At 60.7% G+C, this 26656-nt stretch overlaps 1 protein-coding gene across 2 annotated transcripts in view; it reads left to right on the top strand.

The window, feature by feature from the left end:
- The first annotated feature begins 256 nt into the window (after positions 1 to 256).
- The window catches only part of LRRC4B (leucine rich repeat containing 4B), a 36699-nt gene continuing 10299 nt past the window's right edge, over positions 257 to 26656 (top strand). Inside the window, exons 1-2 of one of the 2 annotated variants that reach the window (XM_053914929.1) lie at positions 257 to 749; positions 16214 to 16545. In XM_053914929.1, the coding sequence (XP_053770904.1) occupies positions 16249 to 16545 (297 nt within the window). In that variant the 5' untranslated portion in view covers positions 257 to 749; positions 16214 to 16248. Of the gene's footprint in view, positions 750 to 14138; positions 14220 to 16213; positions 16546 to 26656 lie in introns of those variants that run through there. The other variant, XM_053914928.2, reaches the window with a different exon arrangement.

Genomic DNA, 26656 nt, shown 5'->3' with positions numbered 1-26656 from the left:
CTTCCCTCTTCTTTCTTCCCTTCCCCTTTTCCTCCCCCTTTTTCTCCCGCCCTCCCCCAGTCCTCTCCACCCTCCCTCTCTTCTCCCTCCCCCCTCCTTACCCTCCCCCTTCCCTCCCTCACCCATCCCAGCCCTCTCTCTCCCTCCCCTTTCTTCCCCCTCTTCCTCTCCCTCTCCTCCTCCCTGCCTCCCCCTCCTTTCCTTCCCGGGCAGCCTCCCCCCGCCCTCCCCTCCCTCCCGCTCCCCCTCCATCATCAGTATTCCGCTCCCGTCTCCGCCGCTCTCGGCTGCTCCCGGTCGCTGCCGCACCGTCCCAGGCGGGGGCCGGGGCCGGGGCCGGGGCCTGGGGGGGTGGGGTGGGGGGAGAGCGGCGCCGGCGGCCCGCGGAGGGGGAAGGAAGGAGGGAAGGCTGGAAGGAAGGAAGCGAGGAAAGAAAGAAGGAAAGAAAGGAAGGCGAGAAGGAAGGCGCGCGGCGGGCCGGCGGGCGCCGGGCGGGCGAGCAGGCAGAGCGGCCCCGACCCCCGCGCCCCGCGCCCCGCGCCCCGCAGCGGCGGCGGCGGCTGCCGGAGCCCCCGCCCCATCCCGGAGCCGGGGCGGGGGGCGAGCGCGCGCGCCCCGGGCCGGCCGCAGCCCCGCCCCCCGCGCCTCCCCGCAGCGGGCCCGCACCCCACGTCCCCGCGCCTCGCTGGGGGGGTCCTCCCCCCGCGGGCCGGGCATGCTGCCCCCCGGAAGGAGCCCCTGTCCTCGCTGTGAGTAGACGCCGAGGGGCGCCGGGCCAGGGCGGGGGGTGGGACGTGGGGGGCGCGTGGGGGGCCTTCTCTAATTAGGGGACCGCGGTCTCGGGCCTCCTCGGGGGTGGGGGGCGGCGGCAGAGGACAGTGGGAGGGGCCTGATGGGGAGCCGGGGCGCGTGGGGGAGGCAGTCGGGGGGGGGGGGTTCTCCGAGCTGGGCGGGTTCTGCGTTGAGGGGTCGCCGCTGCCTGGGGACCGGCAGGGGTGGGGGTGCACGTCCCGCGGCCGCTGCGTATCCAGCTGTGGGGTTGAGGATGCAGGCTTGAGGGGAAAGGGGGGGCTCGCGGGTGTAGGTCTGGGCCCCCCTTTCTGGGGCGGGAGTCCGGGTTCTTCCCCCCCATTGCCCCTCCCACCCTCTACACCGCTGCTGCTTGGGGTGGGGGGGCACTCCAGTGATGAGGAGGGGGGGCGAGGCGGGCACGGGGTTTCCTTGGTGACCGCGCCTGGCAGGAGCGGTTGCCTTGGCAACCGGGGAGAACCGGGGAGTTTGGGAAGTGAGAATGGGAAAGATGGAGGGGGTGACTGGGGAGCGAGACAACCCCCTCCCCAATCTTCAGTCCTTCCCTCAGGGCGCCCCCTAACCCCTGCTGGTCAGCAGCCGAACCCTCTTCCCAAGCCCCTCTTCTTTGACCCGGTTCTGCTCCGAGGCCTTCTCTCCTTGGGCACGTGTCTCTCCGGGACCACTACCTTCCTCCCTGAGTCCTTAGCCCTCTCCCCTCGGGGACCTCCCCTCCCCCACTTGCTCCAGAGCCTTCCCACCCTCACACCGCTCTTCTGGGACCTTCTAACTGCACCCCAGCTTCCCCTCAGGATCCTCTCATCCCCACCGTCTCTGACTCCTCCCCCCCAGATACTTCCCTCCCTTGTCCCTCTCTCCAGGAGACCCCAACTTCAGCCTCTCTCTCCGAGCACTCCCCGCCTCCTGTCTGTCCGGGACCCCCTTCTACAACCTTCCTTCACGCAGCGCCCCTGTCCTTTCTCCTCACCCCGGGGACCCCCAAATCCCAGACCTCTCAGTACCAGGGCCCTCGTCCCCGGAACCTCTCCTTCTCCAAGCCTCAGCTCGTTCCAACTCCCCATCAGTCCCACAGCCAGAAGCCCGGGCTCTGTCCAGGGTTCCGTCCCCGTTTCCAAGCCCCCTCTTTCATGGACTCCTCTCGGGTCGGGGGCCCAGCCAGTCTCTCTCCGGGGCCCGAGTCCCGCTTGCCGGACGCCACCTCGCCCACCCACCCCATCCCCGTCTCCCTGCCACTCCCACCTGACCCTTCGCTCCCCACCCCCACCTCTGCTTCTCCTGCCCTGTTCCCTTCAGCCTCAGGCCGGCTCTCCGGAGGAGGCGTTCTCAGGGTGGGGAAATCCTCTGGGGAGAGCCCAGCTGGGAAGAGGGAGGGGGGGGAGCCCCAGGGCCGCCCCTCAGCCCCCACCCCGCCCCCTCCCCAGCTGGGAGCTGCAGTCGAGCCTCCGCAGCGCCCCATTGCTATGCGCCTCACATCCCGAGTCCGGGCCGCGCAGCCGCCAGACAGGAGCTCGGGCTCCAGCGGCAGCTGGGAGTAGCCAGAGTCGCTTCCCTCCGCGTCCAGGCAGCCCCGAGCATCCTCTCCCACACCCCCACACGCCCCCCCCACCAAAAAAAAACTCCCCCTCCCAGGACCAGGGCCAGGATCAGCCCCTCCCTCTTCCTGGAGCGTCTTCTGTCTCCCCGCTTTTTCTAACCTGCATCTCACAGCCTGCTCTTCCCCTTCCCACCTTCCTCCTGCTCTTCCCTGAGTCTCCTCTAATCCCGGCCACCTGATTGTCCATGTCCCTCGGAATGAGGGGCAGAGGGTGGAGCAGCAGAGAGGCCTGAGAGAGATTCTCAGTCGAGGCGGGGAAGGTGGGAGTCAGAGAGCCGAGGCACCGGGAGAGAGGGGCCCCACTGACAAACACACGCATACAGCCAGACACACACGGAGTTACTTAATTTCCAAAAGAAAGGGAGAATCAGGGAGACTGGGCAACTCCACCGGCACACACAGTGGAGGCGGGGGAGCGGGGGGGGGGGGGGGGGGGGGGAATGGAGGCACAGCGTGTGATGGCCGGAGGGACCCGGATCAGCCACCGGCACAGGGCGGGAGTGTGAGAGAGAGACACAGTGGCCCGTGTAGGCAGAGGCGCACACAGTCATTCGCTGGCAGCCAGAGACCCCGTGTGGCACCAGAGACCCGGTCACACCCGTGGCTGCGGTGCCCAGAGTCAGCCAGGGGCCGGGAGGGAGCCCTGGAGTGCGGTGTACACACACACACACACACACACACACACACACACACACACACAGACACGCACAGCCCCTCACCCCGAGGCCTGGAGGAGAGACAAAGGCCGCCCCTCGCGGAGAGAGGCGCTGGCCAGAGAGCTGGGCTGGAGACCTCACGCTCACAGAGACACAGCGAGAGGCACAGGAGGGGCCTCAGCGCGACGGAGGCGCAGCCCGGTGCTGCAGATGCAGTCGCAGGGCCCAGCGTGAGGGGCGCACGTGTGAGCTGGGGCGGGGGCCAGCCTCGCTGCACCCCAGCAGCCACCCTCAGTCCCAGCCGGAGGCAGTTGGGAACTCAGAGCGCTCCCAGGGGGTGTCCTTGCTAGCTGGGAGGACAGCGGAATTAAGACCTTAGGCGTTAAAGGGCCCCTGACACATCTCTTGAAAGTAGAGCCGGGGCTCCGCACACGGTGCACGCGCACTCTTGCGCACCTGCGGAGGCCCTGCTGAATTCTCGGCCCCTTCCAGGGCCCAGGCTCTGCGCCCAGCCCAGCCGAGGCCCTCACCTCTGTCTGCCTTCCTCCCCACCCCCACTGCTCACCTGTCTGCCTGCTGGGACCGTCGTCATTTCTCCACTCTTTCTTCTCTCCCCCACCTCTCTGGGCTGGTATCTGTCCTAAGGTGTCACCTGGACCTCCTGTCTCTATCAAGCCTCTCACCTGTCTCCACCTGCCCCATGGGCTGACCTTCACCCCGTCCCCCAGCCCACGCTTTCCTGTCCTCACTCATCTGTCCTTCTCTCTCCCAGCCATCTGCTGTGAAACCTGCCTCTGGTTCTGCCTAGTTTAGCGGGTCTCCGCCCCTGGGTCACTCTCCCTCACCTCCTGCTGCCTCCTCCCTCTCCTGCCCTGCACAGCTGGCCCCACATCCCTGAGCCTGTACACTGGTGTCCTGGGGGCCATGAGTGTGATTTCCCCCAGGGCTATCAATGGGTTTCATTTGTCACTAACTTTTTTCCAATAGATTAGCAGTTTCACATAAAAATCCATTCTCACCCTGGCTGGTGTGGCTCAGTGGCTTGAACACTGTCCTGTGAACCAAAATGTCACTGGTTCGGTTCCCAGTCAGGACTCATGCCTGCACTGGGGGCCAGGCCCCCCATGGTGGGCGCGTGAGAGGCAACCACACATTGATGTTTCTCTCTCTCCCTTCCCCTCTCTCTAAAACTAAATGAATAATTTTTTTTAAAAAAAAATCCATTTTCATCACAGGAAAAGAAAACTCTGACGGGAGTGGTGGGTAAGGAGACCCACTGAGGTGATCAGGGAACCTTTATACTGTTCACGTGAAACTAAGAATGTCACGGCAATGATTTCTTCGAAAAAATCCAGATGACCAGCTTTTTTACTTTTATAAAAGATTTTACTTATTTATTTTTAGAGAGAGGGGAAGGGAGAGAGCGAGGGAACATCCGTGTGTGGTTGCTTCTCATGCGCCCCCTACTGGGGACCTGGCCCCAAATCCAGGCATGTGCCCTGACTGGGCATCGAACTGGTGACCCTTTGGCTCTCAATCCACTGAACCACACCAGCCAGGGCAGATTACCAGCTTCTTTTGAAACCCCCAACCCCAGCAGCAGGCCACCAATCCCTCCCCTGCTTTCATTCACTGCCTCACCCATCCGCCTCACCTGCTGACCCACAGTCGGCCGGGCCTTCCACCTCTGCTGTTTCCCTTCTCCTACCTCTCCACACGGCACGCTGTTTGCCTTATCTCTCTCCCCACACTCCTTCCCTGGGTTCCCTTCCAGACTGCAGCACCTTTGCCAGGGGTCTCGGCCTGCCCCGCATCCTTCATTGTCCCCAGTTAGTGTTGCCCTGGCTCCGCGCTGCCCCGGAACTGGGCCCTGCTTTGGGACCAGGCTGCAAAGCACACACAAGTGCTCCTCTAATCCTGGCCACCCGATGGGCCACTGCGGGCCCTGCCAATGTTCCACAGTCCGCGTCGCGTGAAGCCACCACATTGCCGCCAGGCCAGCCACAGACCCCACATTCCGGCCCCCAGCCGGCTGTTAGGTTGCCAGATCTCACGCCAGCCAGGGCAGGGGTCGGTTTCTGTGTGTGCGGTGTGCGGAGTGGAGATGCACCACCGGGAAGTTACTCAGGCTGAGTGCAGGTCTCAGAGGATGGGGGGCTGGCACGGCCCTTACGTCAGCCTGCAGTGACAGCCCAGGACCCTGTTCCAGAGGTCTCAGCTGCAGGTCAGGGGGCAGAAGATGGCAGGGCTCAGAGCCACTGTCACCTCCTCAGGTGCAGCGAGCCTGTCCCCACGTTGCCTCTGGCAGGGTAGAGAGGAACGAACTCATCTCTCAGGCCGGGAACCCTCCACCTGCTGTGGGGAGAAGCCCCTTCCCTTCCCCTTCCCCGTCCCTGAGAGTGGGGTGGCTCCGCCACACAGCCGGGTGGCAGGAAAGTAAGAAGAGAGGTAGGATGCCCCTCGTTGCCTGGAAACCTACTCGCAACTGTTGTCAATGCGGGCGGAGGCGGAGGGGCTGCCTGGGAGGCTTGGGAGATGGGCCATCGGGCCCTGCAGTGTGGGGGGGGGGGGGGCGCAAGGGTTGGAGTCTGTCCCCCTGAGGGGGGTCAGTGGGTCTCCAAGAGGGCTGCTGAGAGTGAGACAGCTGGGTCCTGGTGGGCGAGTGGGGAGCCTGTGTGTGATCCAGATGCTAGTGGGGCTGGGGGCAGAGCATCTCCACACCCTGTCCCGGCTGTGTCCTGCAGAACCTCTCAGCCCAGGTCCTGCCCAGGGAGCTGAGCGGAGGCCCAGAGCACTGACACAGGAAGGTCCAGGAGTGGGGAGGGGCAGACCCCAGGCATGAACGCAGAGATGTGCCCCTCTCTGGCCTAGAACCCTCGAACAAGGGGCCGGAGACAGTAATGATGACCTTACATCGCTGAGCGTCTCCCAGGAGCCAGGCTGTGTGCTGAGCATCCCGCAGGAATCCAACCATGTGTCCATTTGCTCCTCCTAGCGGCCCTGCGAGGCGGGCACCGCCGCCACCCCTAGTGGGGAAACTGAGGCCCAGAAACATGCCCGAGACCACACAGCTGGAAGTGGCAGAGCTGGGCTGCAAGTCCAGGCCTTCCCCAGTGTCGATCCCCGCTTTCCAGAGGGGAAACTGATGCCAGTGCAACAGGCCCTCCCAGGGGAAAGCGGGGACGTTGCTAATTACAACAATTAGACCGTTAGTAACAGCAGACTCAGGGAAGATTGGCCTTTCAAAGAGACACGAGTTGCTCCAACCCAGAGGCTCTGGCCTCTCAACCCTGAGGCTCTCTCAGCTCCCCAGGGGAAGGGGCCTCCCCACCCGACTCTCACAGCGGAGTTTGCGCACCCAGGTTGGGGGAGGTCCAATCCATGTCCTGCCATGGGGAGGGGCGAAGACTCTAAGGGCCCCCCAACCTGATGAATGAATGAACGGTTTTGATTCAGCCCGAAAAGCTGGAGTTATGCTTGGGAGGCGGGGGACAGAGTGACAGAATAAGGCAAAGGTTTGTTCTTCGGAGCCAGTGGTAATAACGGTAACTTTTCATATTGCTGCCCTTCAGCACTGAGCATGTCACCACAAATCCCCTCCCCCAAGCTGGGTGTCATCACCTGCACAGACAGAGCCTGGGGGGCAGCAAGGAAACCCCCTCGGGAGTCAGAGTGCCAATCGAGGATTTGCTGACAGCAATCTCTCTCTACCTCTCCGAGGGCTGGTGTGCACAGCTGTCGAATAATTTCACCGAGAGCTTTCTCTGCGCAGGGCACTGTGCGCGGCCCAGCTCGGGGAGCAGACCACCGAAGCCCCACCATGCTAGGAGCTAGATGAGCTATTTTCCCCATTTTACAGATGGGCAAACAGAGGCCCTGAGAGGCGGTGTCCCCTATCCAAGACCATACAGCTAGTCATCGTGGCAGTTGAGGTTCTGACTGACTCTGGCCCATCCCTACATAGAGCAGGGCGGGAAGGTGGAGGGGAGGTCCTTATTCCTCCTGAAGACCCTCGACCCTTCCCTCCTCACCCCTCCATGACCCACCAGCTCAGCACCTGTGTTCGCCCAAGGCCCCCAGGCCATCCAGCTCCCAGGCTCCCATTGATGTCTGAGAAACAAAAGTTGCCAACTTTTTGTTACCTGCAGAAGCATCCTCCCTCTTTTTTCTTTTTCTTTTTTTTAAGATTTTACTTATTTATTTTTAGAGAGAGGGGAAGGGAGGGAGAAAAAGAGGGAGAGAAACATCAGTGTGTGAGAGAAACATTGATAGATTGCCTCTCTCCTGCACTGCAACCAGGGACTCGGCCAGCAACCCAGGCATGTGCTCTGACCGGGAATCGAACCGGCGACCTTTTGTTTTGCAGGATGATTCTCAACCAACTGAGCCACGCCAGTCAGGACAGTAGTACCCCCTGCCTTTTTAAAAATAAAATAGTAGTGCACCCCGTGAGAGAGAAAATGGGTTTCAGCATTGGCCTTCCAGGAGACAGCAGGGGCAAAAAGGAGCAGAAGGAGCAGAGGAGGCCAGACTCAAGCTAGCTCGCACCCTACCCCTCCCAGCCTGCAAACTCTGCCTCAGGCACCCCTGCAGAAGCCTTGGTAATGACCTTGGCAATGACCTGTGTTTTGAAAATCACCAGCACCAGGCCACGCCCTGCGTCACACTCACACCCGAGTAGACTCAGTTCAGGGGTGTTAAGCTGCCCCCACCTCCCAGAGTCAGGCAGCGTGCAGGGAGCCTGGAGGATTGGCCTGCACCTGGAGCCGCCTGGGCCTGGGTGTTCCTGGGTACAGCCTGGACCTCGTCCTGCCTCAGTATGGAAATGGACCTTCTGGAAATGGAGCACGCAGCTCCCTCAGCACCTCCCATGACACAGGCATGTCACACTCAGTCAAGTTCCAAGAAGTTCCAAGTGTCTGGCTTTGGTGTGAGAGCCCCACACAGTAACAAAGCAGGTGTCACAGCAGGGACCTGAGCTGGGGGGACTCGGTCAGCAGCTGGTTCCGCTGGGACACGGTTACCAGTGGTTGGACCCACACTGTCTGACACAGTAACCACGACAGCCACAGCCACGTGTGGCCATTTGCATCTAGATTAATTTCAACTAAATGAACAATTCAGTCCCTCAGTCACACACTCACCAGGGGTGGGGGCAAGAGCGGTGGCCCGCCGTACTGGGCAGTGGGTGGCAGAGAGCATGACAGACAGCGAGACACCTGCACACACTGGCAGTAAACAGCTGCGCTCTCAGGCCTCCCTGCCTCCCCGACCCCTGCCCTCCCTGCCCTGGCTCATATGGCGCCTGTTATTAATGCCCATTTCTCAAGTGAGGAAATGGAAGGACCGCCAGGGACTGTCACCGGGTCCTGCTTTACAAAGGAGGAAGCAGGAGCCCAGGATAGTGGTGACCAGCCTTCCCGACCCGTTTATTCCTCCGCCCCTCCGTCCCTACCCTCTCCCTGTAAGAGCCCTGCCCCTCCCCCTCCCTCACCTCCCACGGCTCCTGTCCTCTGCTAAGTTCTGCTTTCGCTGTCACTTTCACTCGTTCCCTCCTCTCTGTCCCCACGGTCCCCACGGCCCCAGCCATAGCCGCCTCCTCTCCCCCGGACCCTTGACCCAGCTGCTCCCCAGCCTCCAGCCCATTCAGAGGGGTCTTTCCAACCCTGAGCTGACCCTGCCTCCTCATCCCAGCCCCCACACCCCTGCCTCTGAGCCCAATTCCACAGGACTCCCCGACTCCCACCTGCCGCCCCAGCCAGCGGGCGTGGGCACACGTAAGGCCTGTCGGCCTCCTGCAGGTCCTTCCGGGCTCAGCCTCGCTGCTGTCACCACCCCCAGGCCAGGGGCAGTACCCATCTGAAACAGTCCAGGCCCCGCCCCCCATGCTTAGTCCTTGAATGTTACCCACGCAGTCCACTAACTCCCTAGAGACAAAAAAAAAAAAAAAAAACAGGACTCATTGGCCCCTATACATGGGGCGCTGGCTCGCTCATTCTTTGTTCAGCAAGTATTGACTTGGGGTGGGGGGTGTCCTAGGCATTGGAGACCGGCAGTGAACAGGCCACACAAAGCCCCCTGCCAGGGGTGCTCACCTCCTAGTGGCCAGACTGTAAGCAGAGAACAAGTCGTTGGCCATCAGGCGACGCTAGGCCATAGGAAGGCTGTAAAGAAAAGCACCGGCCCCAGCTGGTGCGGCTCAGTGGATTGAGCGCAGGCCTGTGAACCAAATGGTCGAAGGTTTGATTCCCAGTCAGGGCACATGCCTGGGTTTCAGGCCAGGTCCCCAGTAGGGGGCGCACGAGAGGCAACCACACATTGATGCTTCCCTCCCTCTCCTTCTCCTTCCCTTCCCTTGTCTCTAAAAATAAATCAATCAAAGAAAAAGAAAAGAAAGAAAACCCTTTTAAAAGGAAAAAAACAGAAAAAGATGATGTGGGGTGGGGGGAGGGCGCGAAGAGGCTCTCTCCAAGGTGGCATTGCAACAGGGACAGAGAGAGCCCGCTCAGGGCAGAGGCGGCAGCAGAAGCAAAGGCCCTGGGGTGGGAATGTGCCCGAGGTGTGGGAGGAGCCTCGGAGGCCCTGTGGCCCCGAGCGGGGGCCAGGAGCCACTCAGTAAGTGCTGGTTAAATGAGCACAGAAAGACCAAATAAACGGATGGTCAGTGCCTCTGGGCGGGTAGTTGGGGAAGATAGGACAACCCCGCGCCTCCGAGCAAGCCCCGCCTCCCCAGCTCCACGCTGCCTTGGGAAGCCCGGCCCTGCTGCCCAGGGGCCTGCAGCCCTGTGCCCTCAGCAGCCGCTAGGAGGGGGCCTGAGCAGCCCTTCTCCCAGGGTTCTTCTATCTCAAACGTTAGGGGCCTGTCGATTCTCAGGGCTTTGGGGTTACTTTTATTTTAAAAGCATTTACGACACTGGCTGGCTCCGAGGGACTCACATGTGAAGTTGTTTCATCCATCCCTGAAGCCTGAGCTGCTCGTACCCTCCCCCCACCCCACCGCCCCCCTTAACAGCTCGGGGCCTTGCCCATGCGACAGGCATGGAGAGAAGTGTTCGGCTCTACCTGGCTTTGATGTCTCACCTCCCTTCTGGCTCCCTGCTCCACTTCTGCCACAGTCCCTCGCAGTCGGGAAGTTCTTCTTTAGATCTCACCTCCATCCCTCTTGCTGCGAAGGCAGTCAATTTCCTATCTTTTCTCTCACCTTCTGAACTTCCCCCAGAAAAAACGAATACGCCTGACGAGAATGCCCTCTGCCTCCCTTTTCTCCTCACCCCGCCTCCCCTGGGCCACCCGAATTTCCCATCTGCCATCAGCCTGAATGCGCTGGGGCTGGAGAGGATGCCAGACCTCGGCCCCACACCGCCAGTGCTGAAGCCTTCACCCCACTGCCTTCTCTGGATCTCAGCTCACTCCCGGCCCCCGGGACTCTCTGACTCTCTCTCTCTGACACTCTCTCTCTCTCTCTCTCTCTCTCTCTTTCCTGCCCCTGTCCCCTGCTTTCTGCCTTTCACACCTCTTCTCTCCTCAGGGCCTCTTGCACCTGTGTCTCGCACCAGGTGGGGTGGACAACAGGTGTGCAGGGCCTTGGATTAGAGAGGCACTGTGGTGACCTGGCCAAGTTCCGGGCCTCAGGTCCCAATGCCAGCTGTCTCCTACAGGTTGTGTGACCCTCGGCCAGTGCCTGCAGCCCTCTGGATCTGCCTCTCCGTCTGTAAAATGGACACAAGAACAGTCCCCTTGTCCCTGGGACACGGAGAGAAGCCAGCGGCCTGAGGCTCGGGTTGTATTTAACACGGCCCTGGGCACGTGGCAAGTGTTCAGTAACTGCTTCCTGTCTAACTACTAGGGGGCTGTGGCCAGTGGAAGGGTCACAGAAGGCAGGTCACAGAGCCTCCCCATCAGGGTGTGGGGCAGGGACGAGGTTGTCACAGCCTCTGCAGTGGAGGTGAAGGCAGGGGCTTTCTGGGGGACGGCTCTTGTTCTACGTGCCCCACAGGGGACCTCAGTGGGACTGTCATTAAGCGTAGGGATCTCTGGGGCCCCTCTGGCGAGGCTGACCAGGAGGGACCATTCCTAGCTGTGTTGGCCTCGCCTCCGTGCCTCAACTTCCCAATCTGGGAAATGGGCAGGTGGGGGAACCACAGAACGGGGCCTGGTTGGTGCCAGGGGTGCGGCAGATGTTTCGTGATTGGCAGTGGTGTTACTCAAGGTGTTGTACAAGTCAGGGGTGCACGGGGTGCCTGGCTCTGGGAACACACTCAGAAGAGGAGGGGTGTAGCTCACCCGGGGGGGTGGTATCCAAGAGGCAGCTCATTGCAGGGCATGGCATTCAGTGGGGTGCACCTGCAGTTTGGGATCTAGGGCGCACTAGCCGAGACCAAGCAAGCCAGGTGGCGCCATGGTCTGGGCTGGAGGCAGCTGTGTCTGTGGCCTATGGATGTGCTGCCTCTGCCAGGCAGGCCTCCTGGCAGGGGAAAGGACCTCTGACTCGGGGCACAGCTGAGGTGTGAGCCCCAGGTGGGCAGCTGCTGGCGTGTGTGCTGCCTGGGTGTGCAAAACGGGGGACGTGGGGGTGGGCGTCCCCCCCCCCGCTCGGTGTGACCATGTGAGGCATGTGGTGTAACGGGGGAAATACAGACTGACAGCAACAACCCCTTATCTGTTCATTCCTGACAATTCCTGAGCACCCACCATGTGCCGTAGGCACTGGGGCCTCACAAAACAGACGCAGCCCCCGTCCTTGGGGAGCTCCCGCTCCAGGGTACGGGCTCACGAGAGGTCGATGGTGAAAAAACATTATACAGAAAAGCAAAGCAGATAAGGCTCCAGAAGAGGCTGGGGAAGGGGGAGTGAAGGGGGGACTGTGTATGAGAGGTGGTCACGATGGCCCCACTGAGAAGGTGACATCACGGCGGAGAGAAGACAGGGACACTGAGACTGAGGGGCCCAGGCAGAGGGAAGGGCAAGTGCAAAGGCCCTGAGGTGGCCAGATGTGTGGGCAGCCTGTCCTGGAACCGGGGAGGGGCGGCAGCGGAGTTAGAGCAGCAGCCTGGCCTGGGGAGAGGGCCTCTGCCCCTGACACCTAGAGAGACAGTTGGTCACAGCAGGAGAGGCTGCCGATTGGAGGGCAGGGTCTGACAGGATCTCATGGAGTCACACCGAGGCTGGGGGGGGGGCACCCTCCCCCAAGTCCCCCGCTCTGCACACCCAGGCAGCACACACACCAACAGCTGCCCACCTGGGGCTCATGCCTCAGCTGTGCCCCGAGTCAGAGGTCCTTTCCCCTGCCAGGAGGCCTGCCTGGCAGAGGCAGCACATCCATAGGCCACAGACACAGCTGCCTCCAGCCCAGACCATGGCGCCACCTGGCTTGCTTGGTCTCGGCTAGTGCGCCCTAGATCCCAAACTGCAGGTGCACCCCACTGAATGCCATGCCCTGCAGAGAGCTGCCCCTTCAATACCACCGCCCGAGAGTGAGCGACACCACTCCTCAGATCAGAGGAGGCTCGCCGATCACTGCGGGAGATGGTGGCAGGCCAGGGCAAGGGGGGGTCCGCGTGTCTCGTGAAGGGAGAGCTACTTACTGAACACTTAGCCAGTCGGCCCCTCAACGCCTGGTGAGACAGACACTACCATTGCCCTGGTTCATAGCGGTTCTCTGCAGCCCAGACACACAAGGCCCTGGCCAGAGGCCACACAGCAAGCGCTCCAACCCGGCCCTGGCGCTGAGCGGCGGTCTCGCCTCTTGCTCCTTGTCTTTTGTGGCCCGTGGCTGTCCTGGGCTCCGAGTGTGGAGGTAGCATTTGTCAGTACCTACACCAGTGTGTGCATATAAGATTGGACAGACGGACGGATGAGTCAAATGAGCAAATGCAGCCTCACTGCCCATTTTGCAGAAATGTACCAGGAGGTGGCCTCCAGGGCATGGCTGAGGTGTGGGGGGGAGAGCGCGAATGGGGGTGGGTTTCTTCGGGCATGAACGGTCAGCTAGTTGAAGGACTGGCGGAGTGGGATGTGTGTCCCAGTGTGCTGGTATAGCAGGGCTGGGGGTGGAGTGCATGGCCCCGCAGTGTGCTGGGGGGGTGCTCTAGGGGCCCCTGGGGTCCTGGAGGAGGTGCCTGCAGAGGAGCCTGGGCTAGGTTGTCTGCCCTGGCGCTGGCGGGTAGGGGCAGAAGGGGTGGCTGTGGCCCAGCAGTGGGAGGGGCGGTCAGCCTGGTTCTGCAGCCCACGAGGCTGCCTGTGCCACCAGGCCAGGCTTGGCAGGGCCCAGGCCCCTCCCAGGGCAGCCCAGCCAGCAGCGTCCTCCCCCTCCCCCCTCCTTCCCCGACCTTCCCTGCTGCCCAGAACCAATGGGTTAATTAGATAACAGAGCCTTTGATTAGCGGGGGAGGGGGAGGCCTCTGGGCACCGGGAAGGGGGGCCGAGGAGGAGGGAGGAGAGGTGCCCTCCCCGTTCAGAAGGAGAAAAAGACGGAGGGAGGGGTGAGAGGGAGGGAGCGGAGGCACAGCTTGGCTCTGCACTGCCGTGTGACTAGAAATTGTAATCGCGGAGAAAGAGAGAGAGAGAGAGAGACAGAGCCTGGCCGAGAGAGACCAAGACGGACGGACAGACGGACGGAGAATCTGACTGAGACAGGCTTCCGGAAGACAGGAGGGTGATGGGGATCGAGCGAGAGTGAGGAGGAGATGGAGGAGAAGGAGAGAGGGGGCCCGGTGGTCCCAGGGGAGGCCTGGCAGTGAGGGGACAGTCTGACAGGGCTTGAAGCCTGAGGAGGGGACGGGACCAGAGGCAGAGGGGCTGAGAGAGAGAAGGGGCCGGGGATCTGCAGCGGGTGGAGAGGAGAGAGGCTGTCGGTGGGGGGAGAGTGGAGGTAGAGGTGGGGGAAGGGGCAGGGACCAGAGGAGGCGAGTAGGGAGGGGAGGAGGAGACTGCTGCAGTGGCCTACGACAGCCGCCCCCCGGGGGTGGGAAGGGTGACAGGAGACAGGGGGGGGCGCGGGGAGACCCAAGAAGCCCCTGCGCCCCCCCCCCCCCCCCGCACGACCTCGACGGAACCCAGAGAGCTGGGGAGGCAGAGCCTGTCGGCAGCGGTGGCTGGAGGCATGTGGGAGGGGGGGCCTGGGGTGCAGGGAGAGGCCCAGCGGAAGCCGAGCCACCAGGGTGAGTCCCCCCTCTGTGGGAGGGGACAAGGACGGAGAAGGCGAGGGTGCAGAGGGAAGGGGGGAGGCCCAGCCGCTGCAGAAGCGGTGATGGGGGGGACGTGGGCTGGCAGCAGGAGAAATGGGGACGGATGAGGATGTAGAGATACAGCGGCCAGCCGGGACCTGGGGCGCAGCGGGCTCCCACCGTCCCAGGGGCGTCCTGGCCCGCGGCTCCCTGAGCCTCAAATTCTGGCCCCATTAGGCTGCACCAGTGCCTTGGCTTAGAGGGTGTGGGCTGGGTCCTTCCCAGTCTTAGGAGGTGGGAGCGAAGCCGTGGGCGCAGGACAAGGACGGAGCCTTAGCCTCCTCTCACACTGGGGAAGGGAAGACCCCACCGCCCTCTCCTCGGATAGAAGCACTCCTGGCCCCCAGCCCTCGGGGCAGAAAAATGAGTTCGGGGTACAGACAGAATTAACACCCCTCTCTCCATCCCTCTGTCTGCCTGTCCCTCTGTCTGTCTCCCTCTGCCTCTCTGTCCTCTCTCCTTTCTCTCTGTCCCTCTGTCTGTCTGCCTCCGTCTACCGCTCGCTCGCACACACGCATTCAGACACACACCTTTTAATCTGAGTTGAGATGATCTGGGAAACTGCAGAAGGAGAGAGTGAACGCGTGCGGTCGCGCATGTGCACGGGGCCTGTGTCCGCGGGTCTGAGTCCCCGTGCGAGGGTGTGCCCCTGTCAGGGCTGGTGGCCTGAGTGTGCGGACCGCTCCTGGGGACTTCGGGTCTCAGCTCGGCGTGGCGGAGCAGGGCTCGCTGGTGTGGGTGCCCCTGTGTGTCCTGGGCACCGAGTGCATAGGGCCCGGAAGCCCAAGGGTGGCCCTGGGCCCTGTCGTCTCCACCCGTTGCAGGGCCCCATGCCCTGGGACAGCTGTGTTCTGTCCTGGGGCCTCAGTGTCCTCATCTGTGAGCTGGGCCCCTAACTGCTTCCTCCTACGGTTGGCACGGGGCTTCGGTGAGACTGCGTGTGTGCGTAGAAAAGGATTGCTCCGAAGGAAGAAGTCCCGAGCAGTCTTCTTTATCGTTACTATTAGCTTATAGCTTGTTGTTACTATTAGCTTGTAACAGTAGTGGTTATTGTTACTATTAGCTTGTCCTCCTGTGGGAATGGGGGTGGGAAAACCTGACCCCACACTGCCCTCCCCGCTCCCAGAGCTCAGGCACAGGGTCCCTGGCCCCCAGCTCCGGGCTTTCAGTTGCCCCGCTCTTGGCCTGGAGACCCTGCCACTCCAGGGCAGCCTGGGCCCCCTCGTCCCCCAGCACCACCTCCAGCGTCCTCCTGCCCCCCCCCCCCACTGCCTCCCAGCCTCACTGGCCACACCCCTCACCTCCACAGTTGCCCGGCTGGCACCGTTCAGGTTCCCCTGTGTGTCTAACTCCAATCCCTGCACCTGCCGTGAGGCCCCCAGGGCCTGGACTGGCTGAGGGGACCAGGGCCAGCGTGTGGCTGGGCAAGTGTGACAGAGGGTGTGCGGGCAGGCGCTGGGGAGCTCAGCCTCCCTGCAAACGCTCCAGGAGGGAGAAGCAAGGGGAGGGGACAGGACAGGAGTGTGGAGTCGGCTCCCAGAGGCTCATGTGGGTGACCTGGGGGTTGGGGAGGGTGCTGTGCTGGGAGCTAGACCCTTCCTCTGTCACCTTTGTCTCATCTGTCTCTGCCTTCATCTCTACCTACTTACCCACCTTTTTGAAATCATGCGAAGAACTAAGTGTTGAATCTGGCTGACTTCACCTCTGACGGGTCATGTGACTGAGCAAGCACGTCCTCTGGGCCAGCCTCAGTTTTCAGCTCTGTGAAATGGGCATAAAGTCTTCCCATCGGGGAGAGGATGAGATGAGAGGGGGAGAGGAAGGTGATGGCAGTGGCCACAGGGGCCAAGAGCTGGAGGTTGGGGAGCAGATGGGCCAGGCAGGTTCCCCTGTCCCTCACCGAGCCTCTCCTTCTCTCTCCCTGACAGCCCCCCGGCGCCCACGCGGAGCATGAACATTGAGGATGGCGTGCGCCCGCGGCTCCCCGTGCCCCCCACTGCCGCCCAGTAGGATGTCCTGGCCCCATGGGGCCCTGCTCTTCCTCTGGCTCTTCTCCCCACCCCTGGGGGCCGGCGGGGGCGGCGTGGCCTTGACCCTGGCTGCCGGAGGGGGCTCCCCGCCGGCCACCTCCTGCCCCGCAGCCTGCTCCTGCAGCAACCAGGCCAGCCGGGTGATCTGCACGCGGAGGGAGCTGGCCGAGGTCCCGGCCAGCATCCCTGTCAACACGCGGTACCTGAACCTGCAGGAGAACGGCATCCAGGTGAGCGCCCCGGGCGGCCGGCGGCAGGGTGGGCGCGGGTGGTGACTGGTCCCTCCTCCCTGAGTGGGCGAGGACCTTCTGAGCTACCCCACCTGGCCTTCGCATCCACCCCTGGGCACTTCTGAGATGCTGTCTGTGTCCTGTTAAGTTGAGCGAGGCTGTCTGGGTTTTCTCAGGCACAAGGCTCCCTGTCTCCGTGCCACCGTGTCAGGGCCCAGGGCAGAACCACCTGCCCGCCTCCCACAGCGGGACAGGCAAATAAATGCCCAACCGACCTGGCCTGGCCCTGGGGTCACAGGTCGAGCTGAGAGCCTCCCTTCCACGGGGTCTCTGTGCTGTGCGTCCCACCTGCTGCGTCTGCGTCTCTATGTTTTCATCTGAGAAAGGGGATAAGAGCCCCTGCCCGAGGGGTTGGTGATGGGCTTTGTACTTGTCAAGGGTTTAGAGTCACCCTGGTACCTGGTGAGCCCCCCTCTGCTGCCTGTACAGGGCTCACAGCCCCGCTTCCTTCTGGGAGCTGGTGTGAGGTGTGAATCGTGAATTGGAGACTCTGAGCCCCAGGGCAGCTGCTACCTGATCAGTTATGAGGGTGACTCAGATGGGCCCTGGCTGAGGCTGTGGGGCCGAGCTGTGCCTGTTCCAAGCCTGTTCTCTCCTCTGCTGGGCTGGTGTTTGGGGCCCGTCCTCAGCAGGGAGGGGGCAGGGGAATGTCCAATGCACCGCAGGGTGTTGAGCAATCCCTCCGTACTAGGGGCCTGTCACCCCCGCCCCCAGTTCCCAAAACGTCTCCAAATATTGCCAGATATTGCAGTGACTCACCCATGGTTGAGGTCCCACTGTTTCAAAGGCGTCGGTCAGTCCCCTGTCTCCGTGAGTCCCCTCCGGCCCCAGCCTGTAGAGCCAGGAAGAAGAGGGCTCTGGGACAGATGCCCCAGGCCCCCAGAGCTGACATTACCTCCTCCACCACACTTCCTGGCCTGTCCCTCCAGAAGGGGAGGGCTCTGTGGCTGCCATCTGCCTGTCCTGGAGAGCCTGGGACCAGAGCTGTCGAGGGGGGCAGTGCCAAGGGGCGGCCAAGGGCAAGAAAGTTGTCCCTTCCTGAGTGGCTGTGGGGCCAGGACCAGTGAAGCCAGCGTCGTGGTCCAGGAACAGCAGGCCCTGGTCACATCGCCTGTCCCTGCTCCTGCAGGGCTGCCTGTGTCCTCTGGCTCCAAGCCACCCCACCCGTCACCTCGTCCAACAGGGTGCCTCTGAGTCCACCCCAGTCCCTCCAGCTGCAGTCCCAGCTGACCCAACCATGGCTCCCTTAAGGGGCAACACTCTGCACTTCATTGTCTCCTGAACCCCACCCCCCCCCCGTCCTCCATCCGTCCATCCTCCATCTATGTACATGAGGTCAGCAGATGCCACCTGTTTGGGGGATGGCCGAGATCCTCACAGCCCTTCCCTGCCCCTGACGGGCTTCCATTCCAGGAGGGGAGAAGCAATAAATGCACAAACTGGGTGGAGTTCAGGTGGGGACATCGCACTAGAGAAATGGAAGCGGAAGCCCGCCTGGCGTGAGAGCCTCAGGCTGCGGCTGTGAGCAGCCTCTGCATCCGCGGCAGCTCCAAGGCCAGCGCGGCGGCCCCTTTTGTCTTTGGGGAGAAGGGGGGCTCCTCGATGAACATGTCAGTCAGAGCGCCCGGTGCCGGCCCACTCTCAGCGCTGCCCACAGACCCACAGAGGACACCAGTAGCTAATAGCGACCACGTAGCTCCCCAGAGCCCCCCAAGCTCCTAACCCTTTCATTGCCTGGCCCATCCTCCCAGTGGCCATGGAGTGGCACTCCAAAACACAAGCCTCCTGCTGCTCCCTGCCAAAAACCCTCTGAGGAACGAAGTCCAGGCTCCTTTCTGCCATCACCGAGTCCCCATAGCTGGGCCTGGCTGCCAGCCTCCCCAGCTGATACCGGCCACTCTCCCCGTGTGGGGAAGTAAGTTGCCTGAATGTGCCTGTCTTTGGTCCCAGGTTCCCCAGGCGAGCCCCCCTCACCGGCCACCCCAGACACCCCTGCTCTTGCCCTAAATGCATCTGTTAAATGTCTCCTGGTTGCCCTGTGTGTGGGAGGCAGTGTCCCAGGCCCTCAGGACACTTTGGTGACCAAAACTGACAGCCAGCCCTGCCCTCGCTGAGCCCGGGTTGGAGACACAGGCGGAGTCAGTGGTGTGTGCGATAAAGGGCGTGGGGAAAGGAAATGGGGGGAGAGGTGGTAGGCACAGCTTCGAAGACAGGGAGGTCAGGGTGGCCTCTTGGAGAAGGTGACATTTGAGCACACAGGTGAAGAAGGTCAGCAGGGAGCCTGCAAACAGACATCTAGGGAAGGGCATTGCAGGCAGAGGGCAGCCAGGTGGCGGAGAGGGGACAACGGGGGCAGATCCTGCTGGTCCTTGTGCTCACGGTGAGGGGTGAGGATGTGGGCTCTTCTCTGAACGAGCCGGTAGCCAGGGGTGGCTCCGGCCAGGTGACAGGCGCGCTCGCTCTGACTCGGGTGTGTCCGAGGTGCTGAGCGCCACCTGCAGGGATCAGAGAAACAGCTGGCAGGCTGGTGCAAAGTTCAGGACAGCTGTAGTGGCTCCAACAGGCCGGTGGGGGTCAGGTGGTGACAAGTGGACAGACTCTGGGTCTCTTTTGCAGGTGGAGGTGACAGGGTTTTCCTTCAGAGGGAGTGTGGGGCACAGGAAGACAGACAGGGTGACTCTGAGGTCCTGGGTCTGAGCTGGTCACTCTGCTTGGACCTGTTTGCTCATGTGTCTGGCACCCCATCTGCAGGCCACTGGCCTGCAAGCCTTTGGAGCCACATCCCCGTCAGAACACACAGGTGGCCCCTCGGACAAACCTGCATTTATGTTTAGTCATGCTCCGTCTCCTGCAGCCATGCTCCGTGGACATGAACAAGCAGAAATGTCTTTGGTTTTGTTTTTTAAGATTTTATTAGAGAGGGGAAGGGAGGGAGAAAGAGAGGGAGAGAAACGTCAATGCGTGGTTGCCTCTTGTGCGCCCCCTCCTGGGGATCTAGCCTGCAACCCAGGCATGTGCGCTGACTGGGAATCAAACCAGCAACCCTTTGGTGCTGGTGCTCAATCCACTGAGCCACACCAGCCAAGGTGAAATGGACTCTGTTAAAGGGTCAAAACCCCAACACTTTCGTTTCTCATTCTGGGGCTCCTGCACCCCCAACTCTGGAGGCCACCGGCTCCCCCCACCCACTGCACGTTCCCCAAGGACAGGAGTGGCTTGTCCACAAGCAGTGGAGTTGGCCTCTTCAGTGGGCACCTTGCAGGTGACGGGAGTGGGACCATCTCTGGAGCCATTAGAAGCACTTTAAAAAATAATGGCCTTTTCATTATCCAAATAAAAAAATGTAAAATCACCCCTAGTCCCACCATCTAGATATAAGTAACTGCTGCTTACATTTTGTTTTCCAGCCTTCCTGGCTCTTTTCTGTGCTTCCGTAAATGTGTTTTTAAATTATCGATTACAGAATGAAGACAAATTATTTCAGAAACACGAGAAAATATACCTAAAGCGAAAACACGGGGGCGAAGGCCAAGTGCCACCCGCAGCCGCAGGTGACGCTGTCCCCGCACATCTGTGGCGTGTGCGCAGCAGGCTCAGGTTGCTTTTCTTTTTCCTCCAAGAAAAAATGAAATCACACTGTTTCATGCTGCTTTGCCACTGGTTTTTAAACCTAGGAGCTAGGCCTGACTGGTGTAGCCCACTGCTCTGAGTGAGCAGCAAGCTGGAAACCAAAGGGTCGCGGGTTGGATTCCCAGTCAGGGCACATGCTTGGGTTGCAGGCCAGGTCCCCAGTAGGGGGCGAGTGAGAGGCAACCACACACTGATGTTTCTCTCCTTCTCTTTCTCCCTCCCTTCCCCTCTCTCTAAAAATAAATAAAATCTTTAAAAATCAATAAACCTAGGAGCTTAACGATGAACATCTTTCAACCCCACACTAAGTGTCTACAATGTCAGTTTTGGTGGCAGTGTGGGGTCAGAGGGGAGGTCAGAGGCACTGTCCTGTCAGCGCTGTGTCCTCACTCGAGCGCTGTCCTCCCTGTCGCGGTGGCCGTGACCTCCCCAAACACGCACACACCACGCGCATGCGCGCGCTCGCGCACCCGACGCCTGGCCCCGAAGTTCAGTGGAGACGGTCTGGAGATTCCAGAGCCTCCCTGGTCCATGGTCACTTGCTTGTCATCTGGCTTCGTGGTCACCTCCACGACAACAGGGACTGTACCCGCTCCCTGCTGTGTCAGCACCTACAGCAGAGCCTGGTGCCCCGTAGGTGCGCCCAGCAGACGTTTGTGCGCGAACTGCAGGCCCGCTCCTGAACTCCTGCCCCAAGGGGTTGGGAGAGACGGGAACCATCTGTCGGCCAGCAGGCGGCCAGTCCCTGCGCTGCCGTGAGAATGGGGGTGCCCGGGTTCCCCTTCACCTGTTCCCAGTCCCCTGTCCTGTGAAGCAGTGAGGACCGAGGGCCGCACGGGGAGTGTGGGAGACTCCAACGTGCCCCGAGTGGTCACACTGGCCTCTCTCTGGGACAACGGTGGCCACTTTTGGGGAGAGTTAAAACGCCCTTCTGTGACGTGACAGGGATTACAGGTGTGGAGGTGGGGGTTTGAAGGCCGTAACGGGCAGAATGATTTTTTGAAAAAAATTGGCAGGCTTCAGTGGGGCCCTTAATTCTGTTTGAGATTAGACAACGCGTGCAAGCCCAGGGCCTAGGAAGACTCCTTCTAAGGGGCGTCTTCATAGCCTGGCCAATGCTCAGCTTCTGAGAATGCCAGCGTGTCATCAGGGAGACGACTCTGAGCCCGGGGCCAGACAAGCCTTCTAAGGCTGAGGCCTGGGGAGGCACCTTCCCGCTGCCTCAGAGACACGGGCCACCTTGCTCAAAGCGCCCTGGAGAAGTGCGGGTGGGTCCGGGCGTGGGCTGGGGAAGCACCCGTGGCCGGGGCATACCTGGTGCCACCGCTGCCCCTCGGTGCTGGTGGGGCCAGGAGAAAGCTCACCAGCCTCTGGGCTCTGCTTCTGAGCCTCCGTGAGGCCCCTTGCCCCTCGCTCCTCGCTCCTTCCCCCTCCACTGTCTGCGTGCCGGCTGTGGTCCCCTCCTCCCCACAGCCAGCCACCCTCCTGTGTTTACTGTGGATCTTTCTGCTTGTGTGTGTTCTGGAAAATGCTTATTGTTGCTTTGTGTACGTGCATTTTTAATGTATGTAAATGAAACTGTGTTATAGATGGCTTGCTTGTCTCCCTGTTTTCACTACGCCTGGGTTAAGGGGCCGCCACATGGCTGAGGCTGTGCGCGCGCGCATGCGCGAGGACGTGTCTACTCTTGCTTTGCTGCAGAATTCCCTTGGATGGGCGCCCTTCATGCCCTCTCCACCCCTCACCCCCAACCTCAGTTACGGCAGACACCACTGGGAGACTTCGGGCTGCCCCCACAGCAGATCCCCTCCCTCGGGACCCCTTTGGGGCTTATGTGATAACGTCTTGGAATGTGCAGCAGGGGCATCAGAGGCTCGGAGGACATGCACTTAACCTAACGAAGTACCGATCCACGGAGGCTTGTAGTGGGCTGCCCGCGGTCCCTCGGGGTCCCAGTGAGGTCATGTGCACAGTGCGTGGCTCTTGGTGAGGATTGCGCTTCAGTCCAGAGAAAGCAACCGACGCATTCCAAGGAGACTCCCAGGAGTGCAGCGGAGTAGGGTTGAAGGCCGCGGTCCCACAGCCGCGGGGCTGTAGAGTCAGCCGGCGTGCCTGAAGACCCAGAAGTGGGTCACGGTGCATTTTCACAACAGAAGGTTACACGCGCAGCCACTTAAGAATGGAGTTTCGAAGAATATCGAATGACCCAGGAAAGTGCTTAGAATGCATGATTGAGTTTCCAAAGGACGCGAGCAGGGTGTCCAATTTGTTTCTGAAACTTAACTTTAAAGACAACAGCAGGGACCATCCAGAGCGTCAGCGGCACCTACAGTCGTGGGGGGGGGGGGCGGTCGCTGAGGTTTGGCTCCACCTTCCCTCGGGCGTGTCACCAGGCTCGTCTGCGACTCGATCTCCGCGCTGATGGGGATGATGACGACAGTCTCCCTCCGCCACTGAGCTTCTGAGAAGCTCGGTGCCTCCGTCCTTGGACAAGCGTGTCCTGAGCACCCCACGTGCCGTGTGCCAGGCTCTCTGGGGACTTGCGGTCGTCAGCAGGTCACCTGAGGCACGAGGCAGCCTGGCGGATGCTCCGCTTCTGAGAATGCTGGAGTGTCCTCAGGGAGATGAGTTCCACCGTCGTCCACTGTCTTTCTTGACTCAGCAAAACGTCAACCTCAGAGGCGCCGTCTCTGAGCCCCCCGTCCAGTCAAGCCCCACTGGCTCCCACGGCCCCCCGACTTTAGGGACATCAGCACAGAGCCTGCCGAAGCCTTAAATCACCGAAACCGAGAAGCGCCTGTGTGGTTTCTGAAACTCCTGACAGCCCCGGGCAGGGACCGTGGGAGTGTCGCCCCTGCTTTTCGCTTCAGCAGATTGAGCCCTGAGTGGCAGGAGACCCATGTCCCCCCTCCGTTAATTAAGTCCCGTCTCTGAGCACCTCCCCTGCTCCCCCCGTCCCCCACATGGCTCCGAGTCCTAGTTCCACCGTGGGCGAACTTCAGCCTCCTGCCACCCGGTGAGGGGCCCTATTCTTATCAGACGAGGACACCGAGGCCCAGAGAGCTATCCTCTGTGAGTGGGATTGGAACTGAGCCCAGCAGGCCCGCCGTAGAACATGATTTCTTTCTTTAAAAAAAAAAATTGTTTTCCCCTGGCTGGTGTGGCTCAGTGGATTGAGTGCCAGCCTGAGAACCAAAGGGCCGCCTGTTTGGTTCCCAGTCATGGCACATGCCGGGTTTCGGGCCAGGTGCCCAGCAGGGGGCGTCCGAGAGGCAACCGCACATTGATGTTTCTCTCCCTCTCTTTCTCCCTCCCTTTCCCTCTCTCTAAAAATAAAATAAATAAAATATTTTTTATTTTTTTTAAATGTGTTGATTTTAGAGAGAGAGAGGCAAGGGGGGAGGAAGAAAAACTTCGAATGGTTGCCCCGCCCATCCATGCATTCATTGGTGGATTCCCACGTGTGTGTCAACTGGGATCAAACCGCAACCTTAGCTTATCTAGACAACGCTCCAGCCAACGGAGCCGCCCAGCCAGGGCAGAACTCCATTTCTTAACGCGCTTCTGAGGCTTCTGAGGTTTCCCAGTTCGTAGCTCTCTTGTCTCCGCGCCCTGGTGACGTGATGACAGAACAGTAACTCACTCCTGACCGCGGCCCTCCGCCCAGCCCACCCGGGCTCTGGCCTCGTCTTTGCCCATCCGTGTGCTCGTGGGACCTCCTGGCCTCCGTCTGTCTCCCACCCCAGCCACATCCTCCCTGGGATTTAAAACAGTCCCCCTCCCCCTTGCAATGAAGACCCTGCCCAGTCACGCTGCACTCAAGGGCGCCCTCTGCTGGGTCCAGACGCAGATGCAGCCCCAGCCCTCGCTCCCCACCCAGTCTTGTGGGTTACAGCTACCCTGCCGTGGTCAAGTGGGTCCCATCTCCGCCCGGAAACAAGCTCTGAGCAGGGAACCCTGCTGAGACCATGAGTCCCTGTCTCCCTGTGTCTGACAGGCCCCGCTAGTGCCCCCGCAGCACCTATTTCCCGCCCCTGATTGGTTTATTGAGCGCCGACTGTGTGCCAGGCCTTGCGAGAAGCGCGGTGAGCGGGACAGGGAACCCCCCGCCCCACCACCACCCCGCCCCGAGAAGCTGGGTGGAGAGACAGGCAGAGGCGCGCAGCACAGCCGGCCCTTGCACAACGCGTGGGTTAAGAGGGCCAACCCCGCCAAGCACAAATGCACATGTAACTTTTGACTCTCCCAAAACTTAGTTGTCCCTCATGTCGGTGTGGGGGTTGATTCCAGGACGCCTCTCAGATACCCAAGTCCGTGGACGCTCAAGTATAAAAGGGTGTAGAACAATGAGGGCTTAGAGTCGGCCCTCTGCATCCGCCGGACTCCCTACCACAGATCAAAAACAGTACAGGTATTGCCCTGGCTGGTGTGGCTCAGTGGATTGAGTACCGTCCTGAGAACTGAAAGGTTGCCGGTTCAATTTCCAGTCAGGTGCGTGCCTGGGTTGCAGGCCAGGTGCCCAGCAGGGGGCCTCCGAGAGGCAACCACACTTGATTGTTTCTCTTCATCTCTTTCTCCCTCCTTTCCCCTCTCTCTAAAAATAAATAAGTATAATATGTTTTTACAAAACATAAAGATATTAGCTGAAAAAAAATCCCGCATGTTATAAGTGAGCCCACGGAGCTCAAACCCGTGTTGTTGGAAGGCCATCCGTAGACTGCCGGTCGCGCTAGCTAGAAGCGAGAGCAGAGAGTAAGCCAAACGGGCGGTAGAAGGGCTGGGGACAGGGTTGCCTTCCTGGGAGGAAGGTGGTTGACCCCTGAGGCCCAGCTTAACCCCACCTTCCCACCAGCCCACCCCACTGCCTTAGGCAATGTTGGGGGGCTGCCTTAGCCAGTGGTTGGTGCTGGCAGGGCGTGGAGGCTCCTAGCAGGGAAAAGTTTAGGACTTCCTGTTGGGTGGGGAGGTGGGGTGAGGTGGCATTGCCCCTGATGGTGATAATGGACTTGACTAAGGGAGGAGACACTGCATCCTAGGTGGCCACCTTGCCTCAGCCTGTGTTTCTCATCAGTCCTCGGGGCCCTGTCCCCATGCTGCAGAGGAGGCCGAGGCCCTGGGAGGCCCATTCAAGGCCCGAGTGGCTCAGGGAGTGAGGTGTGTGCCCGGCTCCGGTGATGTCCTGGCAGTCAGGGACGTCCCCGCTGACAAAAGAGCACACGTCTCTTGCCTCAGGGAAGGAGGAATTATGAGAAGTCATCATAAAAGTGGTTGAAAAATAACAATGTTTTGTGAAATTGTGAATGTAAAGAAGTTAATGCAAAAGAAAAGTAAGCTTGCTAAGTTGTTGCTATCAGTTCATTGCATTCAAAACGTACAAGAGGCCCTGACTGGTGTGGCTTAGTGGTTGGTTGAGTGCTGGCCTGGGAATCAAAGGGTTGCCAGTTTGATTCCCGGTCTGGGCGTATGCCTGGGTTGTGGGCCAGGTCCCCCTGGCAGTGGGCGCGTGAGAGTCAACCTCACATTGATGTTTCTCTCCCTTTCTTTCTCCCTCCCTTCCCCTCTGTCTAAAAATAAATAAAATTAAATTTAAAAAAAAATTTATCTTAACAGTGTTAAGATAAACAATTCACTTGATCGTTTCCTACCACAGTTAAATTTTTAATGAAGGATTTCTTGACAGCTCATTTTCTTAAAAACCCCAACAGAACACAGTGGGGTTTTTTCGGTGTTAGTAACATTTACTTACCACACCGAAGCTGCGGGATGAAAGAGGGGCAGAAGTCCCTATGAGGGGTTGGGAGGCAGTCCCTTGATGGGACCACTGTCCCTTCCCCGGCTGATGTCTGTCTCCTTGACACTTGGCACAGAGCCAGGCACGGGTGGGGGTGGCTCTACAAACATAGGGGAAAGAGTGAGGGGACCTGGGGACTTGGGCAGGCCGGTCACACCGCTGCCACTTCAGTGACCGTGTGTGTGATGATTATGGGTAGCGTCTCTCTTCCCCACTCGAGGTTGGGCCCTGGGAAGAGGGCTGTGGCTGTCTCACCCACGGCGGGACCCCCAGAGCCCGTGACATGGGGAAAGGAGCACAGTGTGACGCTGACACAAAGCAGGCGCCCAGAGACTCTCTGTCAAATGAGCAGAGCAACACACGGCAACGTCGGTATAGGGAACAGGCCGCACCACTCGAAAACACACTGAAACCTACCGAGAGGCCAGTCCTCTGGGTTCGGGGCTGGCGGGCTGGCGACCTGGCGCTCGGGTTCAGAAGAGGCAGCCTTCGGGCCCTGGTTCGGCTGCTTCGGAGCCGTGAGACTCAAGGACGCTGAATTTACCCCCGTGTCCCTGTGGCACCCTTCCCCAGACCAGCCCCCTACCTTTGCTCCCTCCGAACGGCGTTATCCATAAGTAAATACGCAAT

This window comes from Desmodus rotundus, chromosome 12, assembly GCF_022682495.2.
Source record: "Desmodus rotundus isolate HL8 chromosome 12, HLdesRot8A.1, whole genome shotgun sequence".
Taxonomy (NCBI): Eukaryota; Metazoa; Chordata; class Mammalia; order Chiroptera; family Phyllostomidae; genus Desmodus; species Desmodus rotundus.
This window is presented reverse-complemented; position numbering and strand designations above follow the sequence as displayed.